The 21,476-nt window shown below is 35.8% G+C and overlaps 1 protein-coding gene across 1 annotated transcript; it reads right to left on the bottom strand.

Annotated features, from left to right (window-relative positions):
* Window positions 1-1,073: 1,073 nt before the first annotated feature.
* mxra8a (matrix-remodelling associated 8a) lies at window positions 1,074-19,800 on the bottom strand. The gene is made up of 10 exons (XM_082155181.1): window positions 19,561-19,800; window positions 15,765-15,791; window positions 14,873-15,175; window positions 14,494-14,595; window positions 13,114-13,581; window positions 5,592-5,753; window positions 4,947-5,004; window positions 4,769-4,851; window positions 4,607-4,681; window positions 1,074-4,073 (listed from the first exon to the last, which is right to left on the bottom strand). Exons 1-10 carry the CDS (start codon window positions 19,613-19,615, stop codon window positions 4,048-4,050), a joined length of 1,359 nt encoding a protein of 452 aa, XP_082011307.1. The 5' UTR covers window positions 19,616-19,800; the 3' UTR covers window positions 1,074-4,047.
* Window positions 19,801-21,476: the final 1,676 nt, after the last annotated feature.

Below are 21,476 nucleotides of genomic sequence, written 5' to 3'. Positions count from 1 at the left end.
AGTGCGCATTCTGCAACTGTATTCTTGAAACAATACCACATTTGTTTTTTGAACGTGCAGAGGACTTCTGGAAAAAAAGTTTTCTCTGCTAATTACAAACTTTTTACTTTTGAGATTATGAATGTACTGTTTTTGATTTGGGACTCCGGGTCTTTGTTCAATAAAAAATAAATAAACGTGCTTCTTTAAATTCATTAACTGCTTAAAAAATGGAATTTCGAATTTTAAGAGTTAAAATGGAACATACGAATGAATTTAAACGTAGCTTTATTTTTTCAGTATAAGTCAAGTCAGCAAGAAAGTTATTAATTGTGATACACAATAGACCCTTTTCACATTTCCAGGTTTCTCAGAAGCGGAAGTCGTCATAGTTTGGTAAACTTCGACTACATTAAATATATTTTTGTGTCTATTTTTGACAAATATCAAAAGAAAGCCTCTCAAGTGTTTTCACAACTTTCAAAAAGAGGAAAAAAATAGAGAGATTGATAACGGCAGTCAGAAGAGAGAAAGACGTCAATTTTACTGTCATAGACGCTGTTTTAGAAACACCCTCACATCAGCGTTTGATGCAAATGTAATAAAATACAAAGTATAATGTTATAAATACAAAAATGAAAATATATTTTTTTTTAAAATACTTAAAAAAATATTTCCTTTGTGTCAATCTCTCCTATAGAAAATTTGATTTAATTCAATTGTTTCATTTAATTAATTTACCCCAGCTTTTATGTTTATAATTTTTATCTTTAAAAAAAACTATGTGGTAGACATTTTGCATTCATGCATGGCAAGAGTCAAATCTGTTCTGATGGCTGAGATAATTGTTTTGACAGCACTGATATGACTCGTGGTAAAATGATAAGAAATGTCTGTCAAAACATTGCAGCATTTTAAAGTGCAGTTCATCAGACATTCCTGTATTTTTGTTGAATCATGAATGAGCAAGTGGCTGTACCAATGATTTCCAGTTTCAAAAACATCAAGTAGCCTACTTGAGATTTAGTTTGAGATCATGTTCATGTCCAGCATCAAAAATGTTCTAAATGCTCTGGCACATGCAAAAGATCATCCAGAGGTTAAATTGTGTTTATTTTATTCTGCTTTGAATGAGAGAACATTTGCAGTGAACTGGAAAATTAAATCATCAATAATATAAACCGCTTCAGGATGGGAATAATCAAGTATCCATTATTGTGGCGTCATGTACCAAAAGCACCGTAGTCTACCCAGCAAATTCCTCTTGGAACCTCAATCAATGTGACATCGACACATTCTTATTTGGAGCCTTTAAGGAAATTAAAAGGGTGACTGAGTGTCATTTAATCATCATAATGGCCACAAGAATTGCTTTATAGCTTCACCTTGATAATCTGTATATATATATATATATATATCTGTACACAGTGAATAACTGATTTGAGAAAGCTAGAAATGTTTACCCGAGGCAAACTTTTGTTTAAAAGCATAATTAGAATGGGAGTGCTTGGGGCACTTCTATGATAGCATCAAAAATCGCTATTTTTAAAACACTAAGAAGGCTCGACACAACATGCAACTTTGCTCTAAGTATCACCAGGGGCTCTACATATGAACTCGAGCATTGAGAAGAACATTGTTTGAATACACAGAGTTTACTAAAAAGAAAGATTTTGAACAACTCACTGTAGCTGTGTCCGCCGGCATTTTGACAGTCAAAAATAGTCGATCTCCGAATGCAACGTAACAGGGAGGAGAGTAAAGAAGCTCCTAAAGCTTAGTTCCATATAAATTCACGGATAATTTGTTGTTTTGTAGTTAGTGAAAATCAATATTGACCTTGTATTTGAAAAAGGATGCTCATATAAGAAGCAATACTAAAATTCAGAGTCAGTTCATTCACATTCGGAGATCGACTATTTTTGACTGACAAAATGCCGACGGACACAGCTACAGTGAGTTGTTCAAAATCTTTCTTTTTAGTAAACTCTGTGTACACAAACAATGTTCTCAATGCTCGAGTTCATGTGTAAAGCCCCTGGTGATACTTCGAGCAAAGTTTCGTGTTGTGTCGAGCCTTCTTAGTGTTTTAAAAATAGCGATTTTTGATGCTTTCATAGAAGTGCCCCAAGCACTCCCATTCAAAAAGAAATTTGACCGAAAACGAAAATACGGTCAAACTTAAAAGTGGAGTTTCCATTCTAATTATGCTTTTAAACGAAAGTTTGCCTCGGGTAGATTAACAAAAAGACCCTAGGTTGCATTTTGGCGAGTTACCCTTTATATGAGTCAATACATCATCAGTCCTTCTTCCAAAACTTATTTTTGTCTTTGATTAACTATGGTAAGCCTATTATAAGTGTTTATATTTTAGACCGAGTGGGATGGTTTTCGTGGGAAATTGCATACATACACTCACCCGTGTGTGTCTTGTCATATCTGCAAATAGAGAAAAGTTGCTCTGGCTACTTTGACGCGTGTATGGTGTGGGAGCTACTTTTGTTGTCACAATGAGAAAGAAAGGCTGACATGGAGCACGCTAAATCTCGAAACCTCCGGTGTATCACCCATTTAAAAAAAGCAGAACAGAGGAGAGTCTGCTGGAAAAAAGAGAACACAACAGACCTTGTAATAAATCAAGAATCAACATCGGCTTGGCTTTTCTTTCCATCTAAACTGGTTATATCTCTTAGCAGTGAATGCTTTATGAGCAGTAGGATAATCTATCTCTTTTTTATTTATGAGAAAGAACCATATTCAACTGCACATTCATGCAGAGGCAAAGCACAACCAAAACAATGTTCTTCCGCAAAATGCAGGGTTTTCTTAACCACTAGAGGGCCAAAAGTTAAATCGTGTACCTTTAATAACTGTTCAAATTAAATCATTTTCATGTTGTACAGTTACCTTGATGCATTAGCATCAGTTTCACACTTAATTGTTTGTTGCAAATGACCTCAAAGCTGCCTGTTAGCATAGAGCAGTATGGATGAAAACAAATACATTAAATGCAAGAATATTCAAATAAACCGTGACAAAAGCAATTAGTAAGGTTTGTAACATGAAAAAAAGCAAACATGAAAATATACAAATGATAACACGAAAAAGGTGATAACAGACAGTATTTCTAGATGACAGAATACAGATAATTTTGATAGGAAATGTTATGCATTAAAGGGAATGTAGCTTTTTAGTGGTAACAGTTAGTAAGAGGAAAAGAATATCAAAATGAGAAAACATACTGATTTAAATTGGTCTAGAATATTATGAAGACTTACAATATGAAATATTTTGTCTAAACTGTCTACCAAGTATGATTTCATTAAGAACAAAAAAGTACCTTTTAATAATCATGCTGTTCATATAATACAGTAAAGGTATTCAGGTGTCTGCATAAAAGAATGCTAGATTTATGAATTGTAGCTTTCAGAAAGCACAGCTTAAACCTATTGAGAAGCTGAAAAATATGAACAAAAAATAAAAATGCATTTTGTGATGTACCAATTGCTTCTGCAATATTTGTGGCCATAACTGATTTAATTACTAAATCAGTTTAAAAAAAAACCCAAAAAACTGTTCTACATTTTTTGGATTCCACAATGAACAAGGTTCTTCCTCCTTCTTCCTCAACCTTTCATTGCCCAAATCTCACACCAATATAAACATTTTGACACTCAGGACACATAATTCTGGGTGCGTTTACTTCTCACTCATAGCGTGCGTGGCAGCATTGGGCAAATTCGGTAAAAAAAAAATGCAGACTATATTCTTGCATTTTTTAAGCTTTTTGCTTGTCATTTTAGTGCTCTAAAACAGTTGTTTGCCATCAGTCTGATATATCAGTTGTCCAAAATACTGCTGGTGATGAGACTCTGGTGCTTCCAGCGAGCTTCACAAGAGCCAAAAATGTAGAGGATCTTGAGTCAGAAAAAATTATACAACTGTGTCCTTCTCTCCTTCTTTTGTTTTATTTCATTGCCATATTGTCGCCTCTCCATATTTCATTCTTCTTCCATGAATTCCAGATTTCCAAATCTCCCCCTGGACCAGCCAGTGGCAATGTACCGCTTATTTCCAAGATGGCTTCTCCATCTCTGCAGAGAAATAATGTTGAGGTTGGTATGATTTTTTTTTTTTTTTTTTTTAAGAGGCCTCTTTTGCTCACCAATGCTGCATGTATTTGGTAAAAAACAAAACAAAAAAACCAGTAATATTGTGAAACATTATTACAATATAAAATAACTTGTCAGTGTCACATGATCCTTCAGAAATCATTCTAATATGCTTGTAAATATCACAATAATTTTGCACTCCAGAAACATTTATTGTTATTTATAACAGTTTTTTTATATACAAGATTCTTTGATGAATAGAAAGTTTAAAAGAACTAACAATGTACAGTAAAAGTCTGTAGTTAATGAATGCAATTTGAATATTTGTATATGAACCTGTGAACGAGGGTATATGTGTAGTATGAACGGAATCACATTTGATAACTAGTTGTCTGGTGTCTAGTTGTCTTCATGCACTTAGTTTGGGGTTTATTTTTCAATGTGAATTACATATTAGGCCTGTAAACCTCTCAGACAAGGACGACAGAAAATAATCATGATCGGGTCGATTTTACCTCTGTCCAGGTCAATGGCTTTTGGGGAGCAAAGTTTGGACATTTCAGCTTCCTTCAGAAGATTGTTCTTGTAGTCTGAGGAGACAAACAGAAAAAAAATCTTTTAAAAAGTATTTTAAAAGGTGGTGCAGCATTTTGAGAGGAAATCTGATGTAAACTCACCCAACTTGGTCTCCTCTTGGTTGCTAGACTTCACCTCTGGGATGCTTCCCTCACATTCTTTCTTAACACATGATGTGTGGCCCCTAGATGTATGACACACCAGGACAGTGGATGTTTTATTCAGGACAGCTGATGCTTAATGTTCACAGATGGCATTTTAACATCAGTGGGTACTCACACATACGTCACCGTCGGTAGCGGTGGGCTTTCAACTTTACGTGGATCAAAATCTCGGCCTACGTTTTATAAAAAACAAATTAGCTGCAAATATGAAATCAAGTGCAGCATAAATCACAAAACCAGTCACATGGGTCTATTTTTTGAATTTGAGATTTATACATCACCTGAAAGCTGAATAAATAAGCATAAATAAGCTTTCCATTGATCTATGGTTTGTTAGGATATGACAATATTTGATCGAGATACAACTATTTACAAAATCGAAACATTGAGAAAATCACCAATCAAGCACAATCAAGTTGTCCACTGATGTTCGTGATTGTGCTGCATTCACTCACAAAAATAAATGTTTTATATATTTACGGTAGGAAATTTACAAAATATCTTCATGGAACATGATATTTACTTAATATCCTAATGATTTTTGGCATAAAAGAAAAATCGATAATTTTGACCCATACAATGTATTGTTGCCACAAATATACCCGTCTGGTTTTGTGATCCAGGGTCAAATAATGTGGTTGAAAGACACATTTCAGGTGCAACAAATGAGCTATTTTCACCACGGTTACATTATACAAATTAAGACATGAGCAATAAAATGCAAAATGACAGATGGAAGAGACCAATAAAAGGTAAAAACCTGGTCTTTTCCGGTGACATGTGAGGAGAACGATAGCCAACACAATAAGGGCCAGTAGGAGGAGAGTTGCCAGGATGTAGCCGAGCTGCTGCAGGAAGTGACTCCTTTGCTCTGGCAAGATGACGTTGATGACATGTGGCGGCACTTCCACCATATTGGTGTCTAAAAGAGAAAATGATCAAGAGTTTGGCCTTGAATTTGATCCTTATTGTCATTTTCAGTAACCAGCAGAGGGCCCTGTGTTACTATAAAGCTTAAGTTTAAGGCTATACAGATCCTTTGTGAAAAAGCACATCTCAGCACTTCAGAAAGAGATATATTACAGAAATAATCATATTCTGACTTCATGCCTTAAGTTGAAAAAAAAAATTAGATCATTATCATCCAAGCACCTGAGCTACTTTATTCGGCTCCACATTAGTTTACATATGGATACTATATTAAATATACTACATAAAATACTACAAAAAAGTATGTACATTATGACAAAAATAATGATTAACCTGCTATTAAACAGAATCAAATTTTCAGAGAAAAATAACTGAAATACCAAACTCCAAAACAACAACAAAACTATAACTTCAACAGTGAAAGAAAGTAATAATATATATATTAAAAGTAAAATATACAGAGCAAATAATAAACCTATTGAAGAGTATCTTAACTGATCTTTTGAATTGTACTTTAATATACTTTTAGATTATTTATTTATTATAAAACAAAGTTTCCAGATATTCATTGGAGCTGGATTTATAGGGATATCTACAACATGTCAACTGAAGACAACTGAAGAATCAGCACAGATGGCGCTAGGGCTGAACAGATGTTGGAGGTGAGAGATGTTGGCAACACAAGGTCATGACTGATTCTCAGAAAACCCACATAAAGATAGAATGCATTAAAGGTATGCATTTTAAGTTGCTTTGGACAAAAACATTATATGCAAATGTAAATACTTGGTTTTCAGCAGCATAGTGTGTGCACTTGTTTATTTTAACTGTAGTCAAAATTCTGTGAGAAAGACCGGAAACTGCCACGTGTTTTTCAGCCAGAATGAGATCCACTGTTTTTTTCCCTCTCCTGGCAGTAAAACATGGATTTAAATAAGAAGAGTGGTGGAAAACAGAGGGAGGAATGGGGGGAAATGGGGAGGTACTATGTGGTTTAGTTTATTGAGTGAATTTGCCGTTTTGCTTCCACAGAATGTTTTTTATATTAAATAAATAAGCCAAAGTTGCACCACTTCGTCTATGATACAGACATAATAAAGACACGCAGCCTAAAATGACGACAGGAGATGACTAAATATGACATCATAGTTCTTAGAAAAGAAATATTATGAGATGTGGAAAATCACTCAGACACTATTATGTTTGGATCTTGCAAAAGACCCATAGCTGAAAATCAGAGAGATATTCTTGCTTCTAGAGATCTTTTTGCTATGAAGTTTTTATATCATTTTTTCATGGTTGATAAAAGCTATATATATATACTGTATATATATATATATATATATATATATATATATATATATATATATATATATATATATATATATATATATATATATATATATACCTTTTGGGGTCAGTAAGACTTTTAAAAGACTTTAATTCAACAAGGATGCATTATATTGATCAAACGTGACATTTATAATGTTCCAAAATATTTTTATTTCAAGTAAATGCTTGAATCGAAAAATTGCGGTTTCCACAAAAATATTAAGCCACACAACTGTTTTCAATATTGATAATAATAAGAAAAGCATGAATGATTTCTGAAGGATCATGTGACACTAAAAGGATGCTGCTGAAAATTAGGGTTTGCCAGCATATGAGTAAATTACATTTGAAAATATACTGAAATAGAAAACAATTATTTTAAATTGTAATAATATTAATATTGATATTATTTATATGTTAATACCCCCAAATACAGATATTTGAAATGTAATCTTTCTAATGTACCACAAATTCTCTCTGAGAACAAGCAAATTCTGCCTACTACTGCTTAAAACATACCCATTAAGTAATTGTTACCTGTGTGAATAACAGTTTCTGCCCTGTAATCTCAATCTTTACTTCTTATTGTGCATGTTTGAAGCCACAGCACTGAAGGAAACACGGGCTAATATCTTATGGTGGATTACTGTAATCAGTAACAGCTGAAGGATCTTCTACCCTCGTTTTTCAAAAGACCTCATAAAAAGCCGGATATGACTGGTTACTGGCAGTCTAGAGCCGTGCTAAAGAGCAATATAGTGTGTTTTGTCACAATATTGCGTTGTTGTTACCTTTATTAAAAGTATTTTTTTCTGAAATGGCAACTACAAAATTTTGAAATACATTCATTTCTGTATTTTTCACCTCTGGTAAACCACAAAGGAGGCTTCTTCACAATAGTATTTCCCTAACAGTTATTTATGGTTATGTTGCAAAGATATGTTTTTGCTTACTGTAGCTTCGGACCCACAAATAATAATAATTGCTCAAAAGAAACAAGACATCTCCCAGATCTTGAGAAACAATCTTTACTATTTCCTGACTGTATTCAAGAACAGTCATGTTTATGATGATATTGAGTTTGGGCTCATGATAAAAGCCAAGCATTTATGGGCCAAACAATCCAGATCAGGACTTCTACTGGGACGTGTCTTGGACTCTCCTGCTTAAAAGACCTTAGGGGAACATCAATATACTCAAACCTTGCAACTTTTAAACAATCATTGATATGCCAGATCCTCGTGAAAGCTTTAAGCGAGTGATTTACATGATTGGAACCACCTGGTTTAAAACAGTTTTGGACTATAAGAGGATAAACAGAATTATGGAAAGTCCAAAAAGGAAATAACTTTATGTAATGGCTATGCTGGATCCAGACAGTTGTCTTTTTCTTCATGCTCAGATAAAACAGAGAAAAGGACTGACACATTTCGGTTGGTTTAAGAACGGGTTGAGGGAAGGTTAAAGGGGGAATGAGGGGATGTTGAGGGTGGGCTGACCTAAATCTACAACAGTCTCCTCCCTATGCATGGCTCACTGTCTAATGTTGAGCTCTAGCTACAGCTGGCCAGATGCTTTACAGATGAAGCAAACTTCCCTTTTCCTGCAGATAAACAAGACGCTGTCCAAAACAACTCCAAAAAGGATGAAGACGTAGGTTAAAAAGAAAGAATGGCCAAAAAAAAGGAGAAGACTATAAGTGAGAAGTGTGAGAGAGAGAGAGAGCACAGCACAGGCAAGACAGATCAAGAGGAAAATTTAAGAAACAGAAGAGGGAAAAAATAGCAGATAAATAAGTCAAACCACAAAGAGAAGCAGCAACAGTTAAAAGCTTGGAAGTCAAACAGACTGGCATTTGTAAACAGGCTGCAGTGCACACTGTACAACTTAGCAAAACACAGCTAAGGGTGTCTTGAGGAAATCTGACGCTTTAAAGGAATAGTTTAGTCACAAATGAACATTCGATCATCATTAAAAGCATAACACGATTTGTTTAGTGCTTCTGCTTTGAGTCATTTTCACTGATTATCTTCCCCTCCAGTGAGCTGTTAACTACTGCAGATGGATCATTTGAACTTGAAAACTCATGAACGAATAATTCAGACTGGTGTGAATTCACCAGACTGGCCGATTCATTAAAAAAGATAATCAAAAGAATGATTCAAAATGATTCATTCGTTGAATGGTCATTGCTACTCATTTCACAAATATGCAAAGGAGATTTTTTTTTCAGTGAGACTTTTTCAGTTAAAGCTGCAGTCCGTAGTTTTTCCTCTTTGTCGCCATCTCTGTTCGAAATCTGCAATTGCAGTTATTCGCGGAATGATCAACTTTACATGGATTGTGCCTCGGCACGGCACAGCGCGGATGAATCCAATGTTTTGAGGAGAATGTGCGGCTGTCAGTCACCGCTCCGGTGTGGATACTGTCATTCGGAATCACAGATTCTACTTTTTGGAAGTATGACCGACATAAGAATTTTCACCAGAAAATGTAATCTGAACAAGTAACATCCTCTTTTATTCTGACCTTCTAAGGGAAAAAAAGCATTGCAGTAAATCACGCTGATTAAATCTAACGATCTCTTATATCACGTCAAACCGTGCAAATTATACTTTTATTCTCAAATTGTTAATGTCAACAACATCAGCACTGTGTGACTACATTTAATGCCCTTCCGATATTTATCCTTGTTTTCGCATGGGCCCGGTTGCAGTCTCTTTTTTTCCCGTAACCACTCCGAATAGAAGTCCGAACAAAGTCTTTTGCATTTTACAACGGGTGAATCTCCAGTTGTCACAGGTGATTGTGGTTTGAACCTTTCTGGATCCGCCATCAAATTGATAAGTTTAATTATATCAAGTGCTATGAGAAAAAGCAATAAATCTCCACCTCCAACATTCTCACACGCAATTTAGCCTACTAGCCGAGAGTGAGACTCCTTCTTTATGTGTACAGATGTGACGTAATGACGAAAAGACATGCTCGAATTTCACGCGGAAATCCACCAGTACCACTGGAATTAAAAACAGTATTACAAGCTTAACGTTTTGAATCGAGCTAAGGCAAGCAGATAGTTTTGGACACTGGCTGGTTATGTACTTGCTCTAAAATGTATTTTGGACTTATGACTCAAATTTTGGAGTGTGCAAAAATAAAAGCTATCATACGGCTTCATAATACTCTTAATAATGTGCGTAAGTTGCTTGAACTATTTTGATAATATTTTTATACTGCTTTTTTAATCTATTTTAAAGCTTTAATGTTGTGTTTCACAAAAAAAAGAAAAAGTCATAATGGTTTGAAATGACATGAGGGTGATTAATGATGTCAAAGCTGTCCCATTAAGTCAAGGAAGAGAGACAAGACAAAACTGACAACAAAACAAAATACAGACACTCACACTGCAAATCAAAACAGCACAGTGTAAAACTGCATCACTGCAGATGCCCAAAGGTTTTTTTTTTTTGCAAATGCAGAAATATTTAGTTGTTAATAATGAATTCAGCAGTGCAGAAAGTGTTTAGCTCTTTTCTTTCTTGCCCAAAAGTCTGTGATTATCCACAAGATTCCACTGAGGTTTGTGTAGTCTAAGGTCCAGTAGAAACAGTTTTACCATAGAAAATGACTTTCCCACATTCTCTTATTAGTGCTTTTTTTCCCTGCAGAATCCCCACCCTTCTTTTACCCAACTCTCTTTGTCACTGTTAAAAGTATGCATTGATTCGTCTCTGCCTCGTGTATTTCCTTTCTTATTTGTATCTCCCAGACAGTTCACATCATCTACCTCCCCATCTTATCCAAGTAAAAAAGCACTTTCTTATCCTACTTTGCTCCTGTCTGCCTGGCAGTACCTCAAAGGAAAACATATGGCTATCGAATGATCCGAACCAGAGCAGAACTCAAAACTGAGAAAGCGAGCTGTGACAGTGGGAGAGGGAGCAGCAGTGGAATGCGAGCGAGGAAAAAAATGAGAGAAAAAGAAGCATGCTTGAAGCAAAAGAAGAATGAGCTTTAAAAAAAGAAAACTGCTGCATTTTAATGAACGTGAACCCAGACACCAGGGTAACCAGATCTTCAGACGTACCTCAGACTATTTTAGGTCATGACTGTTTGTTTGAGTTCATGCCTTGTGATTACATCCATTTCTCCTACTCTTCTTTCTCATAAATATATGTTTATCATTTAGTCAATACAGATTCAATTTAGAAGAAACAAAATTGGAGTTCCAGTGTGGTGAGTGTTTTTTCTTTGGCTTAATAAATGCTGACCAAGTATGCAAAACTTTTCTGTAAAACAAGTGTTGACTAAACCAGTAATGAGCATCAACCCTTGCCTCTTTCTCTTGTAAATACGAGCAAATGACAAACCAAGAACATCAACAGAGAAAGAAAGGCTAATTAAATCAGGAGAACTCCCTAGCCCAGGGGGTCTAGGTTGGATGTCTATCGGCTCGCTTTCGGGTTAAACTTTCCGCGACTGTGCAACTGGGTTATAGGTTGCCAGGTTGAGGTGACAAACGGGTTGAAATTGTATATGGTGTGTGGATTGTGTGAATATTAATATTTTAATTTAATACAAGATCTGGCAACTGGTCAACATTAGACAAACATATTGGTCCGATTATTCATAAAGGAGTTTGGGCCATGCAAATTACGGGAGTTTCCCGGGCGAAATAACAAACCGGGAGGGGTCCGGGAGATAGGGCTAAAAAACGGGAGAAACTCGGGAAAAACGGGAGTGTTGACAGGTATGCTTTATGAACTACAGAGATGCATTCACACAAAAAATATTTACTGGAATCTGAAGGTGCAAACAAGTCATAACGAGTCAAGTAACAAACAAGAATTCCTGACAGCAGCAACTTTTCTGTGATAAATTGGGATAATTCCTGGAAAATCCCTTGTGTGCTGTGAGACTGAGACAGTACATGACTACCCAGGCAACATTTAATGGTGGGGCCAATGTAGACATAATATGGGTTTGAAATATAGGCCCTACATAGGTTTGTCCTGTCGTGGAAATTTTAAACTGTATATTAAACTAACCATGTTTCTAACATCTAACCTTATAACTTTAACATCTAACAATTTGAACAGGATGTACTGTGACAAAACCAATGGAAAACTTTGACTGTGTGCGTATGTATGTATGTAAAAATAACATAGTTTGGGAAATGAAACTAGACAGTCTTTTAGAATCTTGTGATTAACAAATGAAGTCATCATTAAAACAGAGTTTGCTTGTGCCAGTGACAGAGGAAAAAGGTTGGGGCTTTTGAACCAATTGAACCAATCATATTGAAGGTGACATGTTAGTCTTATTTGTTTTCTCGATTCTATAAAAACTGTTGTATATGTGTTTTACGGTGGGATTTCTCAATGGAATTTGTCTGAGATCCTCCGGCCTTGATTCTTCTTGGGAGAGTTTCTCTGAGAACTGCTCGAAGACTCTCCTGGCCGTTATTAAAGCATTTAGAGGACATTTGCTGATGTCTGTCTGTTAATTTCTGCTGCACAGCAGGTCAGTTTAGGGAGGCAAGTAAGTTAGGGTAAGGTTAGGGTTAGGGTTAGGGTTAGGGACGCAAAGAGCTGGAGTATAAAGGTTATTAAGTGTCGATTTGTAGACGCTCTGTGTCGATGAGTAGACGCAACAGATTTATTTATTAAGTGTCGATTTGTAGACGCTAGATAGTTGGGTTTAGGGGGGAAAATCCACAACAGTCCATACTGGGGCTTATTCAGATAGGGCGGACATAGAACCCATGGATAAACCCGTGTAGGACCCGTATTTCAAGCCCATATAACACCTACATGAAATGTTGGCAGGGTAGTTGAATTTATGCTTGACTGAATTTATGCTGCTTATGATGAGATTTTTCTTTTAAATAAATTATTCCCATACCATATTATAATTCTAAAATGTTGAAAATAGTAATAAAGAAAAAGCAGGTGTGTACAAAACTGGCAATTATTTTACTAGTAGTGTCTTATGAAGTAAAAAGTGTGTGTTTCTCTTACTTGGGTCTTCATTGGGAAGATACTGAGGTTCATCTGTGGGTTCCTGAGGGATCTGAGGGATCTGAGGGGTCACGGAAAGCTGGAAGATGCGTCTCTCATGCAGGCCGCAGTAGTGATGGTGGAGATGACAGGAGTATAGCCCCTGATCTAGGAGCTGGATGTCTGAGATGATCAGAGAAAAATCTCCCTGCGAGAATGCTGTGGCAGAAATGTTCATCTTTTGTTGAACAAACAGTGGCCCGTAGTGACGCCTCTCACCAGAAGCGTACAGGTCGATGAGTCGATCGGCGCGGTCATGTCGGACCCCTGGAGGTTGACGATCCCAGTGCACCACCTGTTGTTGGTCCTCCTGACTGTTGCCCTCGGTCCAGATGGGCCGGCGGTTAACGCAAGGGAGAACCACTGTGCTGCCCACCAGAACCACATACACAGCCTTCTGACCGTCCCAGAACCGCCTCTCCTTACGTGCTGAGAGAAAACCAAAGCTGGATGAGTATGCAGCACACACGGTATGTTTCACTTGAAACAGGCCTCGCAACAGAAGGGGCCTCCGTCTGCTTGAGCTCGAAAAAGTGCCACCAAAATGAATAAAAATGCTACCAAAATTAATAAAAATGTCTACCAAAAATCAAGATATAAGGGGCAAAAATGTCCCTGTATGAGTTCTTGTTTTTAATATTTATAACAGGAAATAAAGTGCTGTTTTCCCAAATATCAGCACAATTGCAAATGTGATAGCCTATTGATTGTATACAACGGTTCAATAAACAAGACGTTAATGTTAGGTGACTTTCATTTTAGACTTAAAACCTTGTCTATTTTTGCTCTATTTTGCAAAGTTTCTTTGAAACTAAACTGGCCTCAGAATTGCAAAGGCAGTGTCTGAGCATGCATATACGAGTATGTATATATAACTATTGTTCAAAAGTTATTAAAAATATAAGAAATTAATACTTTTATTAAAGAGTGCAGTAAAGAAAGTGCAATATTTTAATTTGTAATAGTAATTCACAATATTACTGTTTTTACTGTATTTTGATCATATAAATGCACCTTGTTGAGCAAAAATGAAAAACAAAACAGATATATATTATGTGTTTTAATAATATTGAATACATGCATTTGCATATAAAATATATTTAAACAATAAACAATATATATATGCAATTTATTGTTTAAATCTTTTTTTTAAAGTTGGTGAATGGAGATGAACAGGAGAGGGCAAAACTTTCTTTTCAAACGGACTTCACATTCTTTCCATTCTTTAATCGTCAGACAGCTCCTTATTTGGCATGAACTTGAACCGTTTGATCAAGAGGCAGGTTAAATGCCAAGAATAGCCAGACAAAAATCTCTAAAATATGAAGCGAGTTTACCAACCTGATTTGGTGACATTGAGCTGAACTTTGATTGACTCATACAGGTGGCAGTAATGATGATGCAGGTTACAGGAGTAGATACCTTTGTCACTCATTACAACATCTGTATGAAGGAACCCAGACAAAATGCATTCATTAATGAACAATGGGGCTTTGCCTGGAAGTTTTGAAGTTTGAAGGTTATTTTGAAGAGTGAAAGTTATATAGGTCTTATTTTTTAATACTTGAGCAGTTTGAAGGGATTGAAAGTTAGGTGGCTGCTAAAGTGTTCTTGTGGTTGTTAGGCAGTTTCTAGAGTTTTCCAAATGGACATACATAAAGAGAGAATGATTAACTGTGATATTATTAAGTAACATTTGTGTTGCCAAAAAGTATCTCACCTTTAATTACCAATGAGAAGTTACCATCCTTAAAAGCAGTCTTGGGCATGTTAATGCGTCCCTGGTTGTAGCCATTGTAGATGCGCTGGTCTCCAGCAGAAAACATGTCTAAAACACGTTCCATTGCATGGTCTGGGCCAGTACGAAGTAAATCCCAGTGCACTACCCGTTGGCGGTCCTTTAGGCGGTCTTGGGTCCATACCATGCGCTGACTATGACACTGCAATATCGCCTGTGATCCCTGGGGAGCGCTGATATTGTACATGGCCACCACCACGCCACTGCCATCGATTTGGCCTAGCGCTGAGACACAAAGGGCAGGTTTCCCGAAAACAGATTAGGTCTAATGATCGAAAAACACTATCATATGTGATTACTTATAGTAAATGGAGCAGTGCTGTTGTTATAAACCATTATGTTGCTACAGCAGCAGTAAACTAGTAGTTACAGCATTCTCAGTCCTGTAGATAATGTTCAAAAGTTTTGGGTCGTTAAGATTTTTGAATGCTTTTGAAAGAAGACGTAATTTATTCCTGTGATGGTAATTTTCAGCATCATTACTCACACTTGTCACATGATCTTCCAGTAATCACTCTAATATGCCAATTTTCTGCTCAAGAATCATCATTATTATTATCAATGTTTTTTACTGCTTTTTGAGAAAATGTATTTGAACTAGAAATCTGTTGTAACAATGTTTACAATCTTTACTGTCATTTTTAATGCATCCTAGCTGAAATAAAAAGTATTTTTTATTTATTTTTTAAATCTTACTGACCTTAAACTTTTGAATTGAGCTGCGTATATTTTTGGATAATTATGACATTATGTGAGGTGCTTGATACACTTTTGTTTAAAGTTTATATTTGTATGCTTCAAGTTATGCACTTACCAGGGCTGAAGAGGAAGGAAGCCAGAACTGTAAAAATAAGCAAACAGGAAAAACAAGTTAAGATTGAATAAACAGTGCTGATCAAGGCCACCTCATGAATTTCATCCCACTACGTTAAAGACCAGATATATTATCACTATTTTCAGAAATCACTGTTTATAATTAGCTTGCAAAAAGCAGCAGGCACTACGCAGCACCCAATAGGCTGGGTGCTTTATATGAAGTAATAGTACAGTAATACACAAATACACAGTAATGCACAAAGAGATAGAGGAATGCAGTGACAGCCAAGCCATGCAAGTTTCCCTGTTTGCTCTTTGTCAGCAAGCATTTAGGAAAAAACGAGTAGCACCAACATTTTGAATTTGCATCACTTATGTCTGAAAGGACTATTTATGGATGTTTGAGTCTGTAACCCTTAGAAATAAACACCTCTCCTTGCGTCTACAAGAAGAGTCAAAACACTCACGGCTAATAAAACATTCCTTTGTAATCTAAAGTAAATTTTAGACTTAGAATATAAATATTTAACTAGATATTACCTAAACCCATAATATTCTCAATCACGGAAATTTTTGTCAAGTTGAAGTTCAAATCAACAGTTCACCAAAAAAGAAAACCGACATTCGCCCTAGCTCTATTTGACATGCTCATGAGAAGTAACAATCTGATTCATAATCAAATCGGTAACACTTTACAATAAGGACCTATTAGTTAACGTTAGTAAATGCATAAATTAACGAGCAATACATTTGTTACAGTAATAATTAATCTTTGTTAATGTTAGTTAATAAAAATACAACTGCCATTGTTAATTCATATCAGCTCAGGTCCATTGAATAATATTAACAGATACTTTTGATTTTAATACTGTATTAGTACATTTTGAAATTAACATTAAGATTATTAAATGCTTTAGAAGTATTTTGCATAGTTAGTTCATGGTAACTAATGTAGATTACCAATGTTAACAAATTGATCCTTACTGTAAGTGTTGACAACAAATCAATTCCTTTTTTGATTCAATCGACAAATAAATAGTCAAATCTGATCAAATGAATCACTGAATCAGCAGTTTACAGCTCACTGGATTGGAATATTATCAGGGAATAATGACTCGCATGCATGTTTCACAGTTATCGTAAGGCTTCAGTTGATTTGGAAAATAGTGCACATGGACTACTTTTAATAAACTTTTTTTTAAACAACATGAGGTTGAGTAAATGACAGAATTTTATGAACTTTAAGACTAAGGGAGTGGTTGAACGGTCCCAGATACTCTTGCATTAAGAGGGTCTGGGAAAATCCAACCACTCCCATAGTCATAAAGTGGTAACATTTTCTGTGCTTCCTTTTTCAACATGCTACAAATATAAAAGATTTATCTTAAAATGGGTTGGTTTATTTGTCATCTGTCACTGTCTGCACAATAGACAGTTCCTTTGAAAGGCAGCACAAAATATTACACTTTTTAAAAACTTCTACAATAAAGAAAAAAATCACAGTAATACTTTTTTTTCACATGGGATTTCAACTCTATGGTCTTTGAGGGTTGTTGCATGTCATAATGATTTTGTGTCAAATGAGAATAGGCCTAAAGGAAATACTTTTGAGAATGCACAGCAAATCCTGAGGGCAATAGAAAGGCAGTAATAAGGATGTGTTAGAAGCCAGAGAAACCGCAAACATCACAGCGAAAGGCAGAGGAGGTGGAGGGAGAGGGTCAAGGGTTTGGAATCTGCTGAGGAAGCACTTTGAAATGCAGCGGCTTGTCCGTACGGATATTTCATTCACAGACGCACACTCATATTCACACTAACGTGTTGTGGGCAAAGAGACACCTGCACACCAGAATGTGAACCTACAAAACTGCATCTCGCTTTCTATGTCTTTCTCATATTACATTCTTCATTCAAATTAAAGGGACAGTTCACCCAAAAATTACAATTCTGTGCCATTTGCTTGCTCTCATGTCGTTCCAAACCTGTGAGACTTTCTTTCTTCTGTGGAACAGAAGAATATTTTAAATAATGTTCGGGTCCAAACAACACTGGATCCGATGAAGAAAAAAAAACACTGGGATATTTTAGAAATACCTTCTTTTGTGTTCAAAAAGCAGGTTTGGACATGAGGGTGAGTAAACAATGACAATTGCAATTTTTGGGTGAACTTTCTCTTTAAGCTTTTTACAATAAACATGCAATATGCCATTAACTTGACAAAATGTTTGAACAGATTATCAGAATGGGTATGAAATAAGTTTAAAAATGAATTTTATTAAACTTGTCTCACTCTCTCTTTCTGCAGCAAAAGTTCAATTTTCTACGTCTAAAGTCGGGGCTCAGATGTTCTTCTATGACATTCATGGAACACAGCTACAAAGGAACTGAATATAATTTAATAAATAAATAACTATATTTTTTAATGATGGAAATGATTTCATAAATAACTCTACACCTGAAAAAACCTCCAGTGTTCCTAATCTCAGCCAAGTAGAAAACTCTGAGCAGTGTTGTTTGTCAGGCCTGGGTATATTTAAAAGCCTTGTAGCCAAGGTTTGTTTACATGAGTTAAAATATAGTAGACTTTTGTTGTCTTACAGACCTGTGCTGGGTGTGCAGAATCATAATGTTATGGGATTTTCCACTCAAAATAAAAACTATAATAACATGTCAAGTGTATTCATTTAAGCTGTATGGTCAAGATAGAGAATATAGTAAGTATACTGAGCATTTTACTTCAGTAAGTCAGTGTACGGACCAAATCCTTTTAGAAGTTAATATGGAGGCAAAGACAGGTCCAGTTCAAACAAGGGTTAGTTTACCATGAAACATCAAGCTCCAAATTAAAAAAAATAAAGAATTGCCAATGGGGCCTGACTTAACTAAAAAAAAGAAAAAGAAAAAAAGGTTAATCATAAGATTACAATGCTGACTCAATCTGCAATAAGATGAGTAGGCCTATGTCTAAATAAAAGGCCTACATCTTCACTTGCTTTAAATAAAACCTTATGTCTTTACTGTTTGTGTCAAGTGAATCACACTGAATCACTCTTGAGTTCTAAACATGCAATTCTAGGACCAATGTGTTAGGTAAGGGGAATTTTCTTGATTCATTCTGTTTTCAGTGCAGACCTCAAAAAGAATAAACTTCGGCTCTTGGTGAACCATCAGAGACTTTAACAAAGCCATCGTGGATAAACCTCTTGAAGAAAAGAAAATTCCATGCCACATTGAGGAATTTATTAGACAGAATTTCCAGAATTATAGTTCCTTTGCTTTTTTACCCTTATGTGCTTTACTTTTGGTGCTCATGTCATGCAACTCGGGTTTGTTTGGAGCAGAACCTTTTCTTTGGTTTAGTTCAAAAACAAAGTCATCAGTTTTGGACACAGGTTTGAATTTATCTGCGCCAGCTGGTTTTAGCATTTGGGTCTGGGTCTCAACAGTGCAAAATACAGACTGAAAACCCATTACATGACATTATAAAACGTTTAAACAGAAGAGAATATTCACAAACATGTACAATAACTCTCAAGAGACATGCAAAGATATACACACTCAGGTGAGGGGAGAATAACCTGACATGTTTCTTGTATAACCTCCCACACAAACAATCACACTTTGATGTATTTAATCCAAAATGAGGCTATACATTTTTAGAAGTCTGTTCAAATAGCCTACATAATAAACAATCATTTATCCGTTATTCTATCAGCAGTCAATGTAAATAGAAACACGATCAAACTTAAAGAACAACAGTAACTTTGTTTCAACAGGATAAATCAGATACTCACTTTGAGCCAAGAAAAGCGCTCGAGCGCACAAGGGAACAGCCGACAAGTTCTTCATGGCCGATATCCTCTTGGTTTGATCACACTATTATATGTTAAAAACAATATAAAGCCGAATTAGTAGGCTTTATTCACCTGACAAACATTTATCGCGAAGGAACACTTGCTGTTTGTCGACCAGCGACATCAGCAGCATCGGCAGCAATCTGTTCTACTGACCCACCTTCAGTATTCAGTCCCTCCGCATGGCCTGCCCCCTTTAAACATCAACAACAAACCCCTCAGATACGGTCTTTGTTCATATTCCTCTAATCCAGCAGGGGTATGAAATAAAAACAGTACTTTTGAGAGCAAATATGAAAACTTCAAGCACAATTCTCATAAGAAAATGTAATGCCCTACGGAAAGTCGACATATCCTATTCAAATGTTTGTTTTCGGAACTTCGTGTAACAGTTTAGAGGCACTATTAAAAGTATTAATATGAGGACAGTAATGACAGTTAATAGCAGTAAGGCCTAGTTCCCGAAATAATAAACTTTTGCGTTCCCAATAGAAACTCCCAATAGAAAATTTGCTCATTCAACTTTTGCGTTCTCTAAAAAATGTTTTTTTCTTCCGAGAATAGATACCTGAGAAACTTTGTGTTCGCTTGCCAAAGTAAAATAGTTTTCCCTGACAAAACTGTTCCGAGCGAACGCTAAGTTTATCTGAAGAACGCAAAAAAAAAAAAAAATCACTAAATTATACGATCTGGACTGTTGTTGTTTTTTTATTATTATTTTATTATTATTATTAAAAACGTATTTTGTATGTAGCAATCTTATTTGTAATATTTTACAGATGATCATTCAATTGCATAGGCTAGTGCATATTGTCTTTGATATACACTATAGCTAGCCTATGGCAGAGAGGTGTGGTGTACCTAACACCTGGTAATAATTATAGCCTACTGATGGTGCCTCAGTCGGTTTCATCAAGGTGTTGTTGGTGTGTTTACAGGCTTTGCTCACAGCATGGTTATGGGCCACATTGCAGACTCAGCTCCCGCAATGAGCAATAAAACTATAGGGAACAAACAATCAAGACAGCCTCATTCTCCTAAGAACCCAAAGACGTCTGCCAGGAAAGAGAGAAGTGGCTTCTGTATTTCTAGCTAGGCCTACATTATAATAATGTAAAAGCAGCCTTTGGGATTCATGCTCTTAAAACGAACAAGCAGTTATCATTTCACCAAACATTTACGGAAAACTGAGTTCAGTGCTAAATTATAAATATGTGGTATTGTGATAACTGATAAACTGCATGTATAGCACATTTGTTTCTGAATAGAAAGAATACTAAGTGCCTTAGTTGATCAAATCTTTTGGTCTGCTTATATTTTGGGTTAACATAAAAATGAAGAAGATGATGGAAAAATAAGTTAAGTTGCATGACCACATATTTTTCCATCAGCTGTACAAACAACAAATGAAGTCAAAGATTTAATAAATAAATAATAATAATAAAAGTAGATCTTTGCTGCCACCTTCTGGATTAAGTAAATATTGCAATTATTTGACAGGTCAACAGCTCACCAATAGGATCCCGTTCTGCACTGCGCTCTAAAACCATGATGCATGCTAGCAAAGATTACCAAAAAAAAAAAAAAAAGAAAACCTGCAAATAATTTAACTAAAGCTATTAAAAACATGATAAAGTTGAGACATAGATGTGCTGTAAGGTACGGTGGCCGAGAGAGCTCAACGCGCTGCAACTGAAGAAAACACATGCAAATAGAAAAACACCTGCAAATTAAGAAAACATCTTCATCAGTTTCACAACACATGTGTGCTCCAAATACTCACAACACAACCAAATACAGAAACGCTCTGCAAAAGTTCACAACACAAACAAATACAGAAACGCGCTGCAAATAGA

This window comes from Leuciscus leuciscus (genome assembly GCF_965113295.1).
Source record: "Leuciscus leuciscus genome assembly, chromosome: 23".
Lineage (NCBI taxonomy): Eukaryota > Metazoa > Chordata > Actinopteri > Cypriniformes > Leuciscidae > Leuciscus > Leuciscus leuciscus.
This window is presented reverse-complemented; position numbering and strand designations above follow the sequence as displayed.

Excerpts from the sequence above, each read along its gene's own strand:
- mxra8a (XM_082155181.1), bottom strand. The coding sequence starts at position 19,615 with ATGAAGAACTTGTCGGCTGTTCCCTTGTGCGCTCGAGCGCTTTTCTTG. Across the intron at positions 15,792-19,560 it reads AGCGCTTTTCTTGGCTCAAA|TTCTGGCTTCCTTCCTCTTC; the intron begins GTGAGTATCTGA and ends TTATTTTTACAG. Across the intron at positions 4,074-4,606 it reads AGCCATTGACCTGGACAGAG|AGATGGAGAAGCCATCTTGG; the intron begins GTAAAATCGACC and ends ATTTCTCTGCAG.